At 38.1% G+C, this 18,367-nt stretch overlaps 4 protein-coding genes across 10 annotated transcripts in view; 1 reads left to right on the forward strand and 3 right to left on the reverse strand.

The window, feature by feature from the left end:
• LOC135101932 (AMP deaminase 2-like) overlaps positions 1 to 5,687 on the reverse strand; it is a 46,076-nt gene extending 40,389 nt beyond the window's left edge. For 5 of the 6 annotated variants that reach the window (XM_064006324.1, XM_064006321.1, XM_064006323.1 and 2 more), the window contains exon 1: positions 5,504 to 5,687. In XM_064006324.1, coding sequence (XP_063862394.1) covers positions 5,504 to 5,588 — 85 coding nt within the window. In that variant the 5' untranslated portion in view covers positions 5,589 to 5,687. The remainder of the gene's footprint in view (positions 1 to 5,503) is intronic. The other variant, XM_064006327.1, reaches the window with a different exon arrangement.
• A 1,318-nt stretch (positions 5,688 to 7,005) lies between these two features.
• On the reverse strand, positions 7,006 to 10,041 carry LOC135101935 (microsomal glutathione S-transferase 1-like). Its single transcript, XM_064006341.1, has 4 exons — positions 9,765 to 10,041; positions 8,580 to 8,725; positions 8,192 to 8,271; positions 7,006 to 7,697 (listed from the first exon to the last, which is right to left on the reverse strand). Exons 2-4 carry the CDS (start codon positions 8,703 to 8,705, stop codon positions 7,463 to 7,465), a joined length of 441 nt encoding a protein of 146 aa, XP_063862411.1. The 5' UTR covers positions 8,706 to 8,725; positions 9,765 to 10,041; the 3' UTR covers positions 7,006 to 7,462.
• Positions 10,042 to 10,166: 125 nt separating this feature from the next.
• The window catches only part of LOC135101934 (microsomal glutathione S-transferase 1-like), a 52,992-nt gene continuing 44,791 nt past the window's right edge, over positions 10,167 to 18,367 (reverse strand). The window contains exons 1-4 of one of the 2 annotated variants that reach the window (XM_064006338.1): positions 13,390 to 13,647; positions 12,788 to 12,936; positions 12,220 to 12,305; positions 10,167 to 11,650 (exon numbers count right to left, since the gene is read on the reverse strand). In XM_064006338.1, the coding sequence (XP_063862408.1) occupies positions 11,416 to 11,650; positions 12,220 to 12,305; positions 12,788 to 12,913 (447 nt within the window). In that variant the 5' untranslated portion in view covers positions 12,914 to 12,936; positions 13,390 to 13,647 and the 3' untranslated portion in view covers positions 10,167 to 11,415. Of the gene's footprint in view, positions 11,651 to 12,219; positions 12,306 to 12,787; positions 12,937 to 13,389; positions 13,648 to 18,367 lie in introns of those variants that run through there. The other variant, XM_064006340.1, reaches the window with a different exon arrangement.
• The window catches only part of LOC135101931 (epidermal growth factor receptor substrate 15 homolog), a 30,154-nt gene continuing 28,310 nt past the window's right edge, over positions 16,524 to 18,367 (forward strand). The window contains exon 1 of the mRNA XM_064006316.1: positions 16,524 to 16,801. The gene's annotated coding sequence lies outside the window, so the exon portion shown is untranslated. The remainder of the gene's footprint in view (positions 16,802 to 18,367) is intronic.

Genomic DNA, 18,367 nt, shown 5'->3' on the forward strand with positions numbered 1-18,367 from the left:
GGAGAGTGAACGTCTCCTGTTTTGAAGAAGAAACATTCAAAGACATTAGGAATGAGCAAGTCTCGGCCATAAGATACACCTTCCTAAATCACCTCGTCTTTATCTGTATGTGTTATATGACCATTTATGCTGCACGTTTGTTTAATTAAGGGATCTTATACACAACATGTGGGTAGATATATTAATTTTTAGTTCAGAATACGCGGGAAAATCTACAGAACACACCTTGATTCCCCTCAGCTTGTAATTAAAACTTTCATTGCTATGGTTTTCCGTTGTTAATATTCAGGACACGGCAGAAAATAATCTGCATTGACAGGAAAGAAAAGAAAGAGAGAACTTGAGGTTAATTTTGAGCATTACAGGGTACAACAATGTTCAAAAGACGGTGGTACGCCAATAAGAGTCTAAAATGTTACACGAAAACGATTACGGAGAAAAAAATGGCATTGAAAGAGCAAAGGTGGGCTAGGTCTTGATAGGTCAGGTAGCTTATCTATTTATTTAACTCCCTCTGTCTGTAGGTGCACTAACCTAACCTAATCTATCACAAGTGTAGCTGTAATAGCGAATCTTCATGTGATTTTCCCTATCTACAAAAACACACACACACACACACACACACACACACACACACACACACACACACACACACACACACACACACACACACACACACACACAGGGATGCTACATAGTGTCAGTATCAGTACCTGCCATAACGTTTGGTCACTAAGTTACACCACAAGGGGGAAAAAAATGTATCTAACGTTTCTTCAGCAGTGTCGTATCACAGGAAGTCAGACGTTCCCTTCAACCAGCGTGTGTGGTAACGGCTGCGCCACCAGTAACACGGGTATCTTTCTTGTCTGCACGTGGAATGTTGTGAAACTTTGAGCATCTATAAGGTAAATAAGCTAAGGAAGAGACGTTGGAGTTTGATCTGTATAAAAAGATAAGAGAGCTACAAAAAAGCCAGTCGGTCTACACAAACCATCCAAACAGTGACAGCTTCAGAAAAAGAGTGAAACTGAGATTAACAGAACAACAACAAGACAAACAAGCCGAGAAGCAGAAACTCATGCGTATTTGCATAAGAAGCTTCAATTATGCACTGTTTCAGCGTCAGGCAAAGCAGCCAACTGATCCGATAGACTCGACTCAAGATATACGTAGGTGAGACTAACCTAACATCCACAGAATAATATACTGCAAAACAGAAGAGGCTTCCCAACGTCCTTTCTACATACAAACCCTTCCTCGTCTGGACAGTTTCAGTGTCAGATGCGAGAGAGAGAGAGAGAGAGAGAGAGAGAGAGAGAGAGAGAGAGAGAGAGAGAGAGAGAGAGAGAGAGAGAGAGAGAGAGAGAGAGAGAGAGAGAGAGAGAGAGAGAGAGAGAGAGAGAGAGAGAGAGAGAGAGAGAGAGAGAGAGAGAGAGAGAGAGAGAGAGAGACTTGGAGATTGATTGTGCCTTTCAAAACAAGCTCGGCAAAAGTTGTTGTCAATGCACAGAGACAAAAACTGACGACCATGACCTTGACCTGACCTGACTACAAGGACCCAATCTAGAGAGAGAGACTGGGGGGATGGCATTACAACATTTTCTTTTTTCTCTTCTTCTATAAGACTAATGATGATGAGGAAAAGGATTTAGTATTAAGGATTCCATAACAGAGAGAGAGAGAGAGAGAGAGAGAGAGAGAGAGAGAGAGAGAGAGAGAGAGAGAGAGAGAGAGAGAGAGAGAAAGAGAGAGTCGTCCCTGACCTCACGTGACAACAATCAACCATCTGAACTATAAATAAATACCTGTCAGAGCATGTTATATATTTCCTTCCTTCCTGACTTCTGTGTCCTTTGTTTAATTGTGAATGGCAAGAGAGAGAGAGAGAGAGAGAGAGAGAGAGAGAGAGAGAGAGAGAGAGAGAGAGAGAGAGAGAGAGAGAGAGAGAGAGAGAGAGCGGGTTTCCCAACTCAGAAGTAAATATTGAACCAAGCCTCTATCGACCTGTTCTATCCTCTGCTTTAGAAATGTTGTACCGTTATTTCGTACCCTACCTCACCGTGCTGTACCTACATATCTTATCGTGCCGGATCCTGCCAAGCTACACACACACACACACACACACACACACACACACACACACACACACAAGTACGTGCGAATATATATAATGATAACCATCGTCTAGAATTATTGGTTCTTACAGCACGTTAATCACAGACATACAGCAATTACACAACGGTAATCTCACATGTCTGCCCTGAATCATTACGCAACGTCATTACTGAGTTTCTGGAATGACACGCAGGGTTGGCGCCACGGGAAGATATTAGCTTTATAATTATTTCGTTCGATTTTTTTTTCAAGAGTACTTCCTTTTATACAAAGCAACAGTTATATAACAAGCATGACTTCGCTCTTCAGCATTTCAAACTCTCACTTCATATTAGCTTTATACAGCTTTTATCCTTCGACTTTTTTTTCCTTTTTTTTCCATGAAGATTATTTCTTCTTACGCAAAGCAGCTCCGTTCATCACCGTTTCTAACTCTCACCTCCTTGCTTTCTCCGCAGTTCCCTTGAATCACCCAGCAAATAAATACACCAGCTGTTTATAATTGCATGGTTCCCTCACTTATCAGTTATCATGATCTGAAAACGAATATATATATATATATATATATATATATATATATATATATATATATATATATATATATATATATATATATATATATATATATATATATATATATATATATATATATATATATATATATCAAACACTTTTATCATATTTCCCAACAAAGTTTGCGCTATCTTTACTGTTCACACTGTTTACGAGAGATGAACAGCAGGCGTAGAGTGTGTGTGTGTGTGTGTGTGTGTGTGTGTGTGTGTGTGTGTGTGTGTGTGTGTGTGTGTGTGTTAACTTTTGGCCAATACAGCACTGGGACGCTGTTGCTTCGTTGTTGCTTCCTAAGTTGAGAGAGAGAGAGAGAGAGAGAGAGAGAGAGAGAGAGAGAGAGAGAGAGAGAGAGAGAGAGAGAGAGAGAGCATAATAAGAGAAACTATAAAATAATACACTGAAGGCTCACTAAGAAGAGGGCAACAATATTGACTCTCTCTCTCTCTCTCTCTCTCTCTCTCTCTCTCTCTCTCTCTCTCTCTCTCTCTCTCTCTCTCTCTCTTCTCGTGCCAGGCAACACTATTGATAAGGAGGCACGGTATTGGCCTCTTCTGATACAACTAATAATCTCCCTTAGGCCTCATTATTTTCCATCTTGCCCTCCCCTTAATGTCCCCTTTTAGTGCCCTCCTTCATACCCCTGACCTCCTTTACCCCTCCTCCAGGCCCTCCTTTGTTTTTTTTTTTTTTTTTTCTCTCTCTCTCTCTCTTTCATAACAGCATAAGGGAAGCTGCAAGAACCAAATAGGCCTACACGTGGCTATTCCTCTATGAAAATAATGGTTTTACCCTACGTCCATCTATCATACTTTTTTCGTGAATTTCTCTGATATATTTAAAGGTCGTTATTGACTACATTGATTACACTGGCTTAATTCTAGAACTAATATCTTACTACCACCTTCGTTAGTCCTTCCTTTCTCTCCTTTGAGCTACTTTTTTTTTTCTTTTGAGTTACGATTTCTGTTTTTCTTTTAATCTCTGCACATTCCAGCTCTCCACAAGACTCTCCTTTAGACTCGTGTCCTCCTCTTTCAGGTCCTCTGTTTGCCGTAATCTTGTGTACGTGTATCCCTCAAGGGCCTACCTTTGTCCCAAGTCCTTTACATCCTCGCCTCTAGTCTTCTCGGGTCCTCCATTATGAACAGAGTACGCCTTGTCCCTCTCCTTTCTCACATAAATGTTCCTTCATGTCTTCCCACGTATGTACTCTCTCTCTCTCTCTCTCTCTCTCTCTCTCTCTCTCTCTCTCTCTCTCTCTCTCTCTCTCTCTCTCTCTCTTCCCCAGAGGGGCTAACCCAATCATTTAGCCCTTCGACATCTTATCACCACGAATTAGTCATATCAGTTTATAATGTACTTGCTAGCTATTACCATCACTGCTGCTGCTGCTGTTACTGCTGCTGCTACTACTACTACTACTACTACTACTACTACTACTACTACTACTACTACTACTACTACTACTACTACTGCATAAGCCACCCGTTCTATGCATTCAAGGTGTATTCCTATTTACAGGTATAATACCACTCTTAATGTATGCGCCTATATAATTCCAAGTCCTGTAATATTACGTCATTATTATCTTTGACTAATAGTTCCCCACTGCGTCTTGTGTATTTCAGTGTGTGTGTGTGTGTGTGTGTGTGTGTGTGTGTGTGTGTGTGTGTGTGTGTGTGTGAGAGAGAGAGAGAGAGAGAGAGAGAGAGAGAGAGAGAGAGAGAGAGAGAGAGAGAGAGAGAGAGAGAGAGAGAGTTGTATAGCCCAGTACACACTAAAGATGCCACAGCAAACCCAATTTAATACTGTACACATACATATCCTTAAAACTCTCTCTCTCTCTCTCTCTCTCTCTCTCTCTCTCTCTCTCTCTCTCTCTCTCTCTCTCTCTCTCTCTATCTCAAGAAACGGAAGCAAAACACTGTAACTAAATTAGGAAAGAACGAAAAGGGGAAATCCTTATTAACTAACTAACAACAACAACAACAACAACAACATACTGCATTACCATCACAACATTACATAAGCTACACCACCGCCACCACACCACCATCAGCTCTGCCACCCTAGGACCATTTAGCACCAAGTCCTTGATCTGCACCACAAGGCCGCAGCGTAATAGAAAGAGCTCAGTCTAGACCACTTAGTGACTGAATGCTTTGGTAGCAAGACGCTTACTGCTGTTATTGACGACTTTCGAATCTCTCTCTCTCTCTCTCTCTCTCTCTCTCTCTCTCTCTCTCTCTGTATGTGTGTGTGTGTGTGTGTGTGTGTGTGTGTGTGTGTGTGTGTGTGTGTGTGTGTGTGTACTGAAATTATATTATCAGAATAATGTAATGGCACTTATATTTTAGTGGATTTACGTAGAAAGAACTGAGATTATCTTCTGTTTCCTGTTTATCAGTGCATTACAGCGACTTAGTCCCGCACTTGATAACACATCCTAATCCATGTGTTTCCTTTATCTCAGAGCACACGCACCCAGCAAAATCGCAGGAATCCTATCCTTTAGTCACAACACGTTCAAAATACATCACTTAAACCTCGCCAGGAACACAGCGACAAATGAGCCACATATTCAAAATACGCATGAGGGGAGTGAGTGATTGATTGATAGAATAAAAACGCCCCTGGGGAGTGAAGGAAAGATTAGGGTAGTGACAGCAGTGGTGGTAGTGGAGGAACAGTCCCTCCACCACCACCACCACCACCGCCACGAGCACCAGCACCACCTCCACAGCAGACAGCAGCAGGCGGGTGACAGCTCGATCGTCTGCTGCAGCTGTTCACTGACTGTCAAAACACGTACCGTCCTCTCTCTTGGAGCCGAAGTCGAGGTCCGTGCCGTCCACATCGGGTGCACTGGCGTCTGACGTGGAGGTTCTCGTCGCCATTTCACTTTTGCGTCGTCACTTTCCCGCTCATACAAAGCGAATATCAGAAACCGAGACTTGTCAGAGTACTGGTGTGGCTCAGAGGGGACAGTGTTGCCACCGCGTCAACAACTTTCCCCGCCCACTCTCCTTGGCTATTTTGTGAGAGATTCAGGTGGATTGTTCCCCCTTTTAATGAGATGTAAACATAAAGCAATGCTGATTCTTTCTGGGTATTATGATTTTTCTGGAATATCATGTTTGAGTTTTCATAATATGACACGAAACATGGACGAAACGTTGTAAAATTAGTAGCTGGCAACAGTCGTTGCGCAATATGAAGGAATATTTTCATTCATGTTTCTTTACGGTACATGCTTCACCTGTGCTTCATTATATTTTATGTATTTAAACGCAGAAAAAAGATCTCAGTAAAGTAAGGACATTGATATGAAAACACTATCATCTTTTAGCTAGTCTGCAAATTACCCAATTTCTATGTTAAAAACAGTACGTTTTTAAGGGTGTCTATCAAAGTGCTAACTTGAAATTAGTATAATATTTCAAATGTATATTCTTTGGTTCAATATGTTTTTTTATAATACATCAACTAGTTCAGTAACATGATCAAATATTTAACGAATACTTATGTCTCCCCTTCATTATTTTCCTTTCTCTTAAATATTCAGTAAAGCGTTGCAAGGATAACTGCTTCAAATGTCCTAACTAGTATCATATTCTTTTTTGCATCGCTATGATATCGCTTCTCTTAGTATGTGTGTGTGTGTGTGTGTGTGTGTGTGTGTGTGTGTGTAATGAGAAGATTTAGAACAATCTTCACACAGAGGAAAAAATGGAGTGAGTGGAGTAAAAAATTGAATAGCTGTGTAAGGTAATATTACTAGCTGTGAAACGTTAGTATTAAACAGTTTAGAATTAAGTCGTGAGTGCTATTTTTTTTAACTATGTTCATTACTGGCATTGGAATATATATATATATATATATATATATATATATATATATGGTTGCTCCTCTACACGCAAGTTTCTATATGAAATACACCTACGTACATATTTGCACCTATAATCCATAAATGTATGTAATCTCCTTTTAAATCCCTCCAATGATTCAATACTAACAACCTGCACTTCATGTACCATTCTTATTTGAGAACCAATTCCTTCCCATCTCTTTTATTAAATATATTTTGTTTACGTCAACCCTGAATTTTTTTTTTTTTTTTTTATGTAGGAAGGACACTGGCCAAGGGCAACAACAAAAAAAAAAGTGTAAATACCATGTGTTTTTAGACGTTTTTACTTTTTTTTTTATAATAGTGTATGAGTTATAGATGGTAGTCCGCTTTACCTTGATATTCATGCTTAAAGTAATTAAAACAACACTTAGCAAAAATACCAGGGAATATATACAAAATTGTCAAAGAAATTGTACTTTTATTTATCATAAGGAAATGTAACGACAGTTTTGCCTAAGGTTCTGTTTTATCAGAATGACAGCAATATCTAATAAAAATCGTTCATCTTTTGGTAAAAGAATAAGTATACATGAAAAAAAAATCTCGAGTGTTTCGAGATAATGATCATGACTAATCCAATATTATGTGTACACAAGTAAGTAAAGAGATAATAGTTTCGTCAGATAACCATGACTGGCAAAACTCATCGCAGACACAGCCATAGCAACAATTCCGTGGAGGCGATATTTATTGTTATTCTTAACTAATCAGGTCAAGAAGTACAGCACAATTCAGTCATTTCATTAAGCTGCTCTTTTCGAAATTTGTTCTGGAAATATGACATAACTATTCAATTATCTCACTTTTACCCTTCATTACAGAGCACCCGTCACACTCCCGAGTCCCGACACTCCCCGATCAATGGAAGGTGTAAATAATGCACACAGCCATGTAGACGGAAACCAGTGTAGGGATAACGAAAGCGAGAGGCCTGAGAGAGCTGCCCCTCAGGTACAAGATTGTGTGAAGGATCCTGCCGCCCGTGAAGATCCTGAACAGCATCTTGGCACAGAACAGGCTGGGATTGGTGAAGAGGAAGAGGGACGCCAGCACAAGAAAGAATGGGATGTTCTCGATGTCGTTCTGGTGGGCTCTGAGATATATAAAGGTAATATAAGGCTATATAAAAGGTCCGGTGGTCCATTTTTAATCCTCATCCATTTCATTTTCTCTCTCAAATATTTGCATTTATGTACAGTCTGGTTGCATATCAAATTCACTCTCTTTACCCAGTATCTTATTTGTCAACTTGTTTCTGCTGATCTTTTACTTCAGTTTTTTAGCATATCAACTTTCTCTCTCTCTCTCTCTCTCTCTCTCTCTCTCTCTCTCTCTCTCTCTCTCTCTCTGGACATTATTAAAAAAAAAAAAAAATATATATATATATATATATATATATATATATATATATATATATATATATATATATATATATATATATAAGCTACCACATTCTCGCTGAATACTAATCGTTATCGATATAAACTTCAAACATATCTTATTTTCACAATTTTTGTCAAACATATATTTTATTTTTATTATTTTCGTTACTTTTATTATAATTTTACTTCATAGCTAAACACTCACCTCCTCACGCGCTCCACGTCTGAGTCCGTCTTGGTGCTCTTGGCCCCGAACTTACTGGCGTCCTCGGGGTTAGCGAAGGCCTGGAGGAAAGACAGAATAGGGTAAGGAGATTGATTTACTTTCCTTTTGTGTACAAGGGGGCACTGGCCTAGGATTACAGAAACTTAGAAAAAAAAAAAAATCACTGAAGTGCCAGACCCAAAAAAGAAATTGTAAAAAGGATTATCCAAAATTGGAGAAGTGTAATGAAATCACCCTCTTGTAAGAATCTAAGTGGCAAAACAGAAGCAGGTATTATTATATACAAGTAAATAATTAATTAAGACAAAAGAAAAAAATTTCTGACTGAAAATACACATTAAAAGATTACATTAATACGAGTACTTACTCCGCGGGTCATGCGATAATATCCCGTCAGAGGTCCCATAAGGATCACCTTGAGGCACAACACGGCGGAGTAGAAGAGGAAGGCGGTGAAGGCAGGATTCTCGACACTCAGCGCGTCAAAACCCATCTTGTCTAGATTGTTGTACTCTGCATAATAATAATAATGATAATAATAATAATAAAAAAAAATAATAATAATAATAACAGCAGTTATGAATTTGTTGCAATTGCAGCACTTGAATTAGCTAAATAATATATAAATGATAACATTATCCTCACTACAACCACAATCTTGTGTGCTCATGCAGCTCGTCTTTATAACAATAGCTCCAATTTATAATAATTCTACTTATATCATAAAGCAAGAGATGAAATTTTTGTTATATATTGTATTACAAAATATATCAATTAATTACCTTTATATTTTCCAATTATTTACGTTCGACAAAATAAATTCTTTTATGGACAAGACGGCTTTTGTATGAATCTGTATTCTATATAATTATGTGATTTATTTAATGTAAACTTGATGCAATAAGGTTTTAAAACTTGTAATGGTCAGGGAATGATGAAAAATAAGATGACAGTATCAATTATACGGAATTCCTTTCTTTCTCTCTGTTTGGAAGATAAATGGTTAGAGAAAATCATTGATAAAGTCCCCTCTATCCTTGGAAAGAACTCCACATGCTTATCAGGCATACTGAAATAAATTATATACATTTTGATGTGTATGCGAAAAATGAGAGAACAAAAGCAAGTAAAACATCTATAATCTCTAACTTTTGGAAGAGGTGGAACCAGTAGGCATTAGGTAAGAGATGGGGATTAACATGGAGGTGGGATTAGTGTATGTTCTGTGTTCCGTTATTCTTGGCTAATTCTCTCTCTCTCTCTCTCTCTCTCTCTCTCTCTCTCTCTCTCTCTCTCTCTCTCACACACACACACACACACACACACACACAAATGAGAAAATAAAGAGACAGCAAAAAACCCGGCTGACCTAAATGTACAACACTTACAGGCCCTAAACCTAGCCTCTTGATCTGAAACTTACACGAAGCAACCCCGAATTCTTGCAGTCAGTTCAGTCATGCAATTTAGACTATAAAGTAGAATATTTCATGTGATACTACATGATAAACGGGTATGCCAGGAAGTAAACATTGGTGGTATATCAACTTACATTCGTTGTAAAATATAATTATGTGCTTGGAGATGTGTCCTTGGAGCACTGTCCTGCTGCCTCCGCTGCGGACGAGCACGGGTTGGTGATAAAGCCAGTAGGGCCGACACCCTCATCTTATATGCTTTTATGCACACAGACAATAACCAGCCGTCCCCCCCTTGCAACCTCTGTCATGTTGTAAATGCACAGCCAAACTGGTCCTGTTGTTTGATTAATTTTATTCTTTGGTCATACTGTAAATTATTCCGTTTAATGCACTTCACTAAAAAAAATTTTCGTACGTCCGGCAGTGAAATCACGGCCCGGGGTTCAAGGAAGACGGTTTTCACTTGTACTTACGCTACTATAGTTATTTTTGTTACTTAATGGGAACTCCTTAAATACAGAAGAATAAGCTACTAAACATCAGTAATAGGCTTTGTTACGAGCAATATATAAAACAATATTACATAATCTGTGAGGTGTTGTAGTCGGGAGAGAAAACATTCTGGTCACGATGACTCGCTCACTTGAGTCGGCGCAGGGTCACCAGGGCCGAGCCTATTTTGCTTACCTGCATCACGATAGATTACATTTTTTCTCAAATCTCCACAAAAAAAAAAAAAAAAAAAAAAATCCTATTGCTTTTATTATGATTGCATTCATGAATGTTGTCTTTTTTCGTTATGAAAATGCATCAGCTAAAGATATGATATATTGCATAGCAATATGATGTTCGTACATGAAAGAATTTATCATTGCGAATAACTACTCTTGAAAAGATCATAAGGATGGTGGGGGATAAAAGATCCGGTGGTATATAGAATTACTCTAGGAGAGGCCAGTGGAATGTAGATGTGGAAGGCTGGACATGCCACGTACTCTCAAACATGAGGAATGCAAGCACTTCTGCCATTCAGGGTGTGTATAACAAGAACTGGAAGCAATGCACTCACACATCATGTACCTGTAACGCCTAGCGATCTCGGATTTCACGTCTGTAGTGTAAGTAGTGTTTTCCTGTGAGGTATGTGACTAAAGAATCAAACTATGGAACACGTGAAACATGACATAAAACATATAAAGCACATGAAAAAAAAAAAACAATATAACGAATAACATCCATAAAAATAAGAATCAAACCATAAAACACGTGACTCGTATAACATTTAAGAACACATGGAATACATAAGACCATATTAAATATAAGAAATACCACACATAAAGGACAGAAAATAAAACCGCAAAAGACATTAAAATCAAACCATAAAACAAGTGAAACACATTATACAAATTGATTAGATATATATATTTTTTTTTTAATAATCTCAGTATAATAAACAATACAGATACTTGATATGTGTACTACCTGTTATAGAATATTCATTATGTTTTATTCAATCTTTGCGTATTTATGGTCAATAAAATTACAAAGTAGTTTGAACTATATAATATATATATATATATATATATATATATATATATATATATATATATATATATATATATATATATATATATATATATATATATATATATATATATATATATATATATATATATATATATTCTTACATTTTTCAAACAATAACGTGCTTCCAAAACACGCAACAAACAAAAAAATGTGTTATATATTAGTGAAAAGCACATGAACAACACCAACACAACATCACCAGAACTTGGCGAGGATGCATCCAGACATGTAGAAGCAAATGAGGAGAGGAATGACGTAAAAGACCGGCCGGAGAGCGCTGCCCCTCAGGTAGAAGATGGTGTACAGAACTCTACAGAAGGTGAAACTACGGAACAACATGTTGGCGGTGAAGGCAGAGGGGCTTGTGAGGAGGAACAGGGACGCCAGAACGATGAACACCGGGATATTCTCAACGTCATTCTGGTGAGCTCTGAAGGTCATAGAAAGTTATTAGGCTTATGCTTGCGCTCTCTCTCTCTCTCTCTCTCTCTCTCTCTCTCTCTCTCTCTCTCTCTCTCTCTCTCTCCAGTATAGCAACTACTCATCTTACTGGCATCTTTAACAAACCTAATGGTGAAACTGAGAGTGGGAGCAGGAATTTTTAATAATGTAATCAGAAAGTGAAACAAACTCACCTAAATCTTCATCATCACTTATTGGAAGCTGACGTTGGTTAGGGCATTAGTTAAAAGTTATTGTTCTATTGTCACAGTCAAACTTCCTTCTTCACTAACTTCACTTAAGATAAATAATTCTACCTGTACTGTTTTTTTTTTTTTTTAATGTGATTTTAATTTATTTTATATGCTTTTTCTGTGGGTAATGGATTCACTGGTGACTACTTGCACCACCACCACCACTGCCACTACCACCACCACTATTACTAATACTGCTATTACTAGTACTACTGTTGGGGTAGGTGTTGCTGCCACTAATGCTCGACTTCTTTTTGTCATGACCCCTAATGCTGCTCAAGGTCAGACGTACAAGTATGCTCACCTCCTGACTCGCTCCACCTCGGGATCAATCCTACAAGTGCTGTTGGGGGGACCAAAAGCCCTTGCGTCCTCGGGGTTAAGAAAAATCTGGCAGAGAGAAAATACAGCGATAAACTTTCATAGATAGCACTCTCTCTCTCTCTCTCTCTCTCTCTCTCTCTCTCTCTCTCTCTCTCTCTCTCTCTCTCTCTCTCTCTGTTGTGACCTTGAGATAAGCTCCCCAAGTCAACGCAGTCATTCCGGTTCATAGCAACTTTTCCTTGCGACTCCACTTACAGTCTCTCTCTCTCTCTCTCTCTCTCTCTCTCTCTCTCTCTCTCTCTCTCTCTTCGTCATGCATCTCGGGCACCTTATTTCCGTCTTTATGGTTATTGCATCCATCCTCAATGAACTGCCATAGTAAACATAACATTACCTACACTACACAGGTTGCCTAACTACGAAGACTTGTATGCATCTTATCAATCTAATCAATACACTGAGATGTCAAGAAAATCATTTTAGAATTTGAAAAAAAGTAAACACGTAAGGAAAACGAATTGAGATACTACTGTGTAAATACTATTTACCCCGCGACTCTTTCGGTAATGGCCTGTAAGAGGTCCCATGAAGAGCATCTTGAGGCATAATACGGTTGAGTAGAAGACGAAGGAAACAAAAGCAGGGTTGTCGAGGCTCCATACCCCATCAAGCATCTTGGTGGATTATGATGATTTTACTGTAAAAGCAAAAAGTAGGATTAAGTGAAGTAATGAGACAAGGCACACCACAGAATCTCGTAGACATAAGAAAAAAAAAATAACAGTAATATAAAAGAGACTGATTCTTGAGTACGTGTTAAGCAGATTAAAGAATGAATCCCGAAGTCAAAAGAAAAAACAAAAGATTACAAAATTCGCGTATGTGCAGAACAATAAAATTACTTAATCCTTTGACTGCCACTTAGTACATCTTTCCCTATTACCAACCACTCTGAGACATCTTTACTCGTTCTACAGCCACATCTAACCTTCAAACTGGGAAGAAATTGCAAAATGTATTCTTTTTTCATTGCTAACTTGTTTATAAATGCTTATAAAAACTTCACACATTGCTTCTGGTGCTGTTAATTGCTTCGTGTCGCAGTGAAAGGGTTAATGTACTCCTGAGCCTTCATTCTCAAATCACTGACCTTGCTCAAGGCTACACACACTCCACCTCTGCCTCCGGCTTGGAACGAATGTAGCAAAGGAGTCTGCAGTACTGGACTGTCTATCCTGTCGTGAGTCTTTCGTCACTTAGTGTTGACGTATTCAGTGACAACAGCACTTTCTTCCCAAGTTTTGCAGTGGCTGGCACCAATGTCCTTTTCTGTGCTATAAATATCTTTCCGTTGTATCCGTAACTGTATTAGGCCATTTTTTTCTTCGGTGTGTGACGGAAGTTTGCATCTCGGTTTTCATTCCGATATTCTCATACTCGTACGTCCGACAGCACCACGAGAGGTCCTTCGTAGTATAGAGATAGAGCAATGTGTTGTAACTTTATTCTTAATGTTTTATTTTCATAGTTGCTCTCGTGACGTACAGACTGGAATGAACTGGGATTTGTTTTAAAATTTATGGTAATGTATGACATTCATGAAGAAATTTAGCCAAGAAACTAAGGAATGATGTCGGCCGAAGGTAGCTTTTTTTCTTCTTTTTCTTCTTATCAGTCATCACGGTGGAGTGCGTCGCTGGAGCTATGCCGCCTCAAGGTCGAAAGTCAAGACGTGCCTGTCTGGTTTTGTCAGTCATACTTCGTTTTTCTTTTTCGTTTTCTTTTTCTTTCATTTCACCCTCCCCCCTCCACTTCCGCGTGTGTGTGTGTGTGTGTGTGTGTGTGTGTGTGTGTGTGTGTGTCCAAACTACTCAACCCGTTCGTTACACCAGAGCGTACGTATAGCTGAGATGCTTAACGAAGACTGAAAATGAAGGTTGATATCCACCGAGGTATCGATCAAGATATAATTATTATATGGACATTGATCAAGACGGCCACTACGAAATCATGGTGTCAGGTAGTGGTCCTGGTTGAGGTAATGGGTCGGATCATTGTTTTGTTAACATTAAGTCTACTGGCAACAACGACAACTTATCGTATTTTATTAATTCATTTATTTTCTTTCATGACACGGAATAGAATAAAATAAAATAATCAGATAAGGCGCATTTTCTCTCTACTTATCTAGCTATTTTTTTTTTTCGTTAACATTTCCTACTCATAAAAAAAAGTTGGAGGTCATGCATGATAAACAGTATAAAGAACGATATAAGACAGAATAGTAAATAAATTAATTAATTAATTAATTAATAAGATAAGATAATTGTATGATAACTTCAAACATGAAATAAAGAAATTAAACATGTTAGAACGGGCGCCGGCCAAGGTGATCATATTCTGAAATACTTTAGCGCCGCGCCTCCGCTACATTCAAGTGACACGGGTTTATAAGTCTTTTTTTTTATGGTTCTAGTGACAGATTATCCAAATTTCTACATTGTTAACAGGAGATACACTTTTGAAAACCTTGCTAATCATCTCTGTGACTTTGGAAAATAATCGTAGTGAGAGCAAAGTGTTTCAGAATGCTGGCCGTGGAAAGAACCTAACCATAACTGTCTGTCATGTTGTAATGATTTCATATTAATAAGTTATTATTCTGCTTGTTCGCTGGACAGACCCGAAGCTCACAGTGGAATAACTAATTGTCAGAATGGAACTTCTGAAATTTTCATGTTACAAATGTTTATAAAAATTAGCAACACCGCCCTGTCAGCAGACTTACAACTACAAAGGCGACTGTAGTTTCCTTCTGCTTATTAATGTTTTAAGCAGATTTCTCCTGTTCAGTATGATAGCGTCCAACGGGCAGAAACAAAAGAAAGCCGTTTATGGATGGCGTGTGCTGTGTATTGTGATGAGCTTTATTCAAACAGCGTGAAGAGTAGATTTTCTGCCAATAACGACGGAGATGGGCTCGTTATTCTTGTCCTTGCACAGATAGCGCAAAAGAAACCCTGTTAATGTGTATGTGTCTCATATCATTATTCCTTTATAATCAGGAGTGAAGTATTCAAGCATATTTTGTATATTACATGTTTTTTTTTTTTCATGCAAATGATAAACTATTGAATATTTCACTTCTGATTATAAAGGAATAATGATATGAGGCACATATACAGTAAAGTGTAAAGTGTTTGGTTTATTGTATCCTATAAAACCCCACTCCTTGTGGTGACTTCATTTCCTTTTGTCTGTAATATTCTAAAGAATAATAGTCCTATGCGAGATTTTATTTACTTATTTATTTATTTATTTTTTTCATCAAAGATAAATTCTGTTGTATCATGCTGCTGCTTCAAGGATTACAGTTTGTCTTATCATCTTTTAAATATTTTCTTATTTATTAGTTTAGTTTTGTTAGCAAATTCTTCATTTGTTTGACTTTGTTGACAACGTACAATACATTCAATTGTCACTGTTTGTCCACGCGCTCCCTCGCTGCGTCGCCATGCATGGAGTAACATTAACAAATTGAATTGCTTCTGTTCATTGTGCCAGCAAATCATTTAAAATCAGCTCTTTTGTTTCTCTCTCTCTCTCTCTCTCTCTCTCTCTCTCTCTCTCTCTCTCTCTCTCTCTCTCTCTCTCTCTCTCTCTCTCTCTCTCTCTCTCTCTCTCTCTCTCTCTCTCTCTCTCTCTCTCTCTCTCTCTCTCTCTCTATATATATATATATATATATATACATATCTTTCCTAATGTTCTCCATTAAGTCCAAAAGTGATACATCACAGGTATTCATGACGTCATAAGGAGGAGAGACCACCCTATATACTTCATAAGAGATTCCCTTATGCCACCCCCATCATGAGTGTGTGGTGAACCCGTACAACACACTCTTTCTTCTCTTTCGTGACTAACCCCCAGTCTCTCACACTTTCCCTTAGCTTGCCTCACTCTTGCTTAAACCAAAGCCTCGCAGTCTTGTCCACATCACATCTGCCCTTCGTGATTAAGCATCACTAGGTTTTCGCCCCTCGTTCCTTTCCATCTCAAGTCTCTGCTGTCCGAGCAGTTGTGAAGCGAAGTTCATTCTTATAAGTGTGCGTGTGTGTGTGTGTTTATATATATATATATATATATATATATATATATATATATATATATATATATATATATATATATATATATATATATATATATATATATATATTACATACAATACGGGAAAAAAAATCAAATGTGAACGTCCGGTCTCACTGTTACAGTAATCTTCAGGACAATAAAGGCAGTAAGTATGAAAACAATTGAAAAGGGTACGGGTATATTATACCTAATAATCAAATGACAAAATTCAGTAAAATGAGAAAACAGTTTGGCGGTGCTCCTAACAACACAGTAGTGCAGCAAATGCATGCAGTCCCGTGAAATGTGTGTCATTAAGGAGCACGTCACTGCCGGCGCCTGGAATGCGGAGGTCAACAGTAAGCGTAATTAGGGTGGTGGTGCATGCCGTCCACTTCACGCCCAGTATTCACCTCAACGCACATGCAATCACGGTAAGCAGTGATACTTATTACAATGTATTTTTTTCCTCTTTTTAACTTGGTTCGGAGTGTCAGGCCTTATTAGTATTAAGTAGTAGTATTAAGATTGCTTATCAAACTTTGTTAGGGCTCTGAGAGATCGCGTTGGCCTTGCTTGAGCAGTGTCTGTGCTGTGTCGCGGTTGAGTGTCTGCGCTGGGGTTGCATCTTGGTGATGATATTGTATTTATACCTATCTGAAGCTGTGTGTGTGTGTGTGTGTGTGTGTGTGTGTGTGTGTGTGTGTGTGTGTGTGCAATTGATCAAGATGTTCTTTCTTCTTCGCGTTCATACACTTTCAAACGAATTCGTACAAATGCATGGAATCTATAATCGTTATTGCACATTTTGTAGAATACTTATCATTATCTTCTTTCCTTAGAAATATCCACAAATGTGAATATGGTAATCAGCAAGTTAGTATCCTGACTTTTTTTTCACCCACTGTACGTAGACATCTGACACAAGCATCGACGCTACATGTTCTAATAAGCTAGGCATTTCCCTCCTAGTGGCAATACAATGGGGCGAGTACAGGAAGCCCACAGAACACCACCTGTTGGATGTGCAGCCTGGAAGCTGCTGATGTCGGGACGACACTGCCAATTCGCTCCCACCGTCCAAATTGCTCCGAGAGCAATATTGTTCCCGAGAACAATTTGGTCGGATATCAACTACTGTATGAAATTTTAGTGATTGTAAGGAGTTTTATTGACAAATTACTACTGTTTCATTGCCTGTGGAATATGTTACAGTATAAATGGTGCAAGTAAACAAGAGTTTACTCCCTGTGCAAGTGTATATATAGTCTTACCATCATGTTTCATATTTATGTATTTCACTCATTATCAACATCGTAATGGAGTTTAATTGATAAATTAGTAATGCTCCATTGTATGTGGAATATCTTGTGATAGGAATGGAGCTAGTAAACAAGAGTATGGCGAGTAATAACAGAACACCAATACTTACTTCACGAGCGAGTATAGCCTCCTTTATCACCGTAAGGGTTAGTTACTTGCAAATAAAATTAATGTGATGATGTTCTGCGTTTACTTCTGGTGACTTCATTTTTGTTTTTCTTGCATTTAGAACATAATCCATGTATAGCCTAAGCGAGACAGTTTATCATTTATAGATTCTAATCTAATGCTTTATTGTAATTGTTAAAATTGTAATTGTGCAATGGTGACAGTGCAGAATACATAGGTGAGGGCTTGCCGCCGGGAGGGAACATAACTCTGATTATTATATTTCACTTATGAGATAATGTTACATTATTACACAACACAAGAAATTTTAAACTGATTTTTTTTTTTTTTTCATATTTAGCTTTATGTGAATTATATATAGAAATAACTTACCTTAAGACCAATGGTGTTCTATCTGTTGACCTTATAATCAAGTATGAGAAAACAACTGTTAACCAACATGAAACTGAAATCTGATGGTGAGAAAGGTGTGTCCTCCACCCACTGCTCAGTGAATATCAGAAATGGTGAAAAATAGCATGTCATAGCTTTACTAGTTATGCTTATTT

The sequence above is a fragment of the Scylla paramamosain genome, chromosome 7 (assembly GCF_035594125.1).
Source record: "Scylla paramamosain isolate STU-SP2022 chromosome 7, ASM3559412v1, whole genome shotgun sequence".
Taxonomy (NCBI): Eukaryota; Metazoa; Arthropoda; class Malacostraca; order Decapoda; family Portunidae; genus Scylla; species Scylla paramamosain.

What these genes read in the sequence shown, in the direction of transcription:
- LOC135101935 (XM_064006341.1), bottom strand. Translation starts at nt 8,705, where the DNA reads ATGGGTTTTGACGCGCTGAGTGTCGAGAATCCTGCCTTCACCGCCTTC. An exon ending in ATTATCGCATGACCCGCGGA is followed by an intron (nt 8,272 to 8,579) that starts GTAAGTACTCGT and finishes TCTTTCCTCCAG; the next exon opens with GCCTTCGCTAACCCCGAGGA. An exon ending in GACGTGGAGCGCGTGAGGAG is followed by an intron (nt 7,698 to 8,191) that starts GTGAGTGTTTAG and finishes TATATATCTCAG; the next exon opens with AGCCCACCAGAACGACATCG.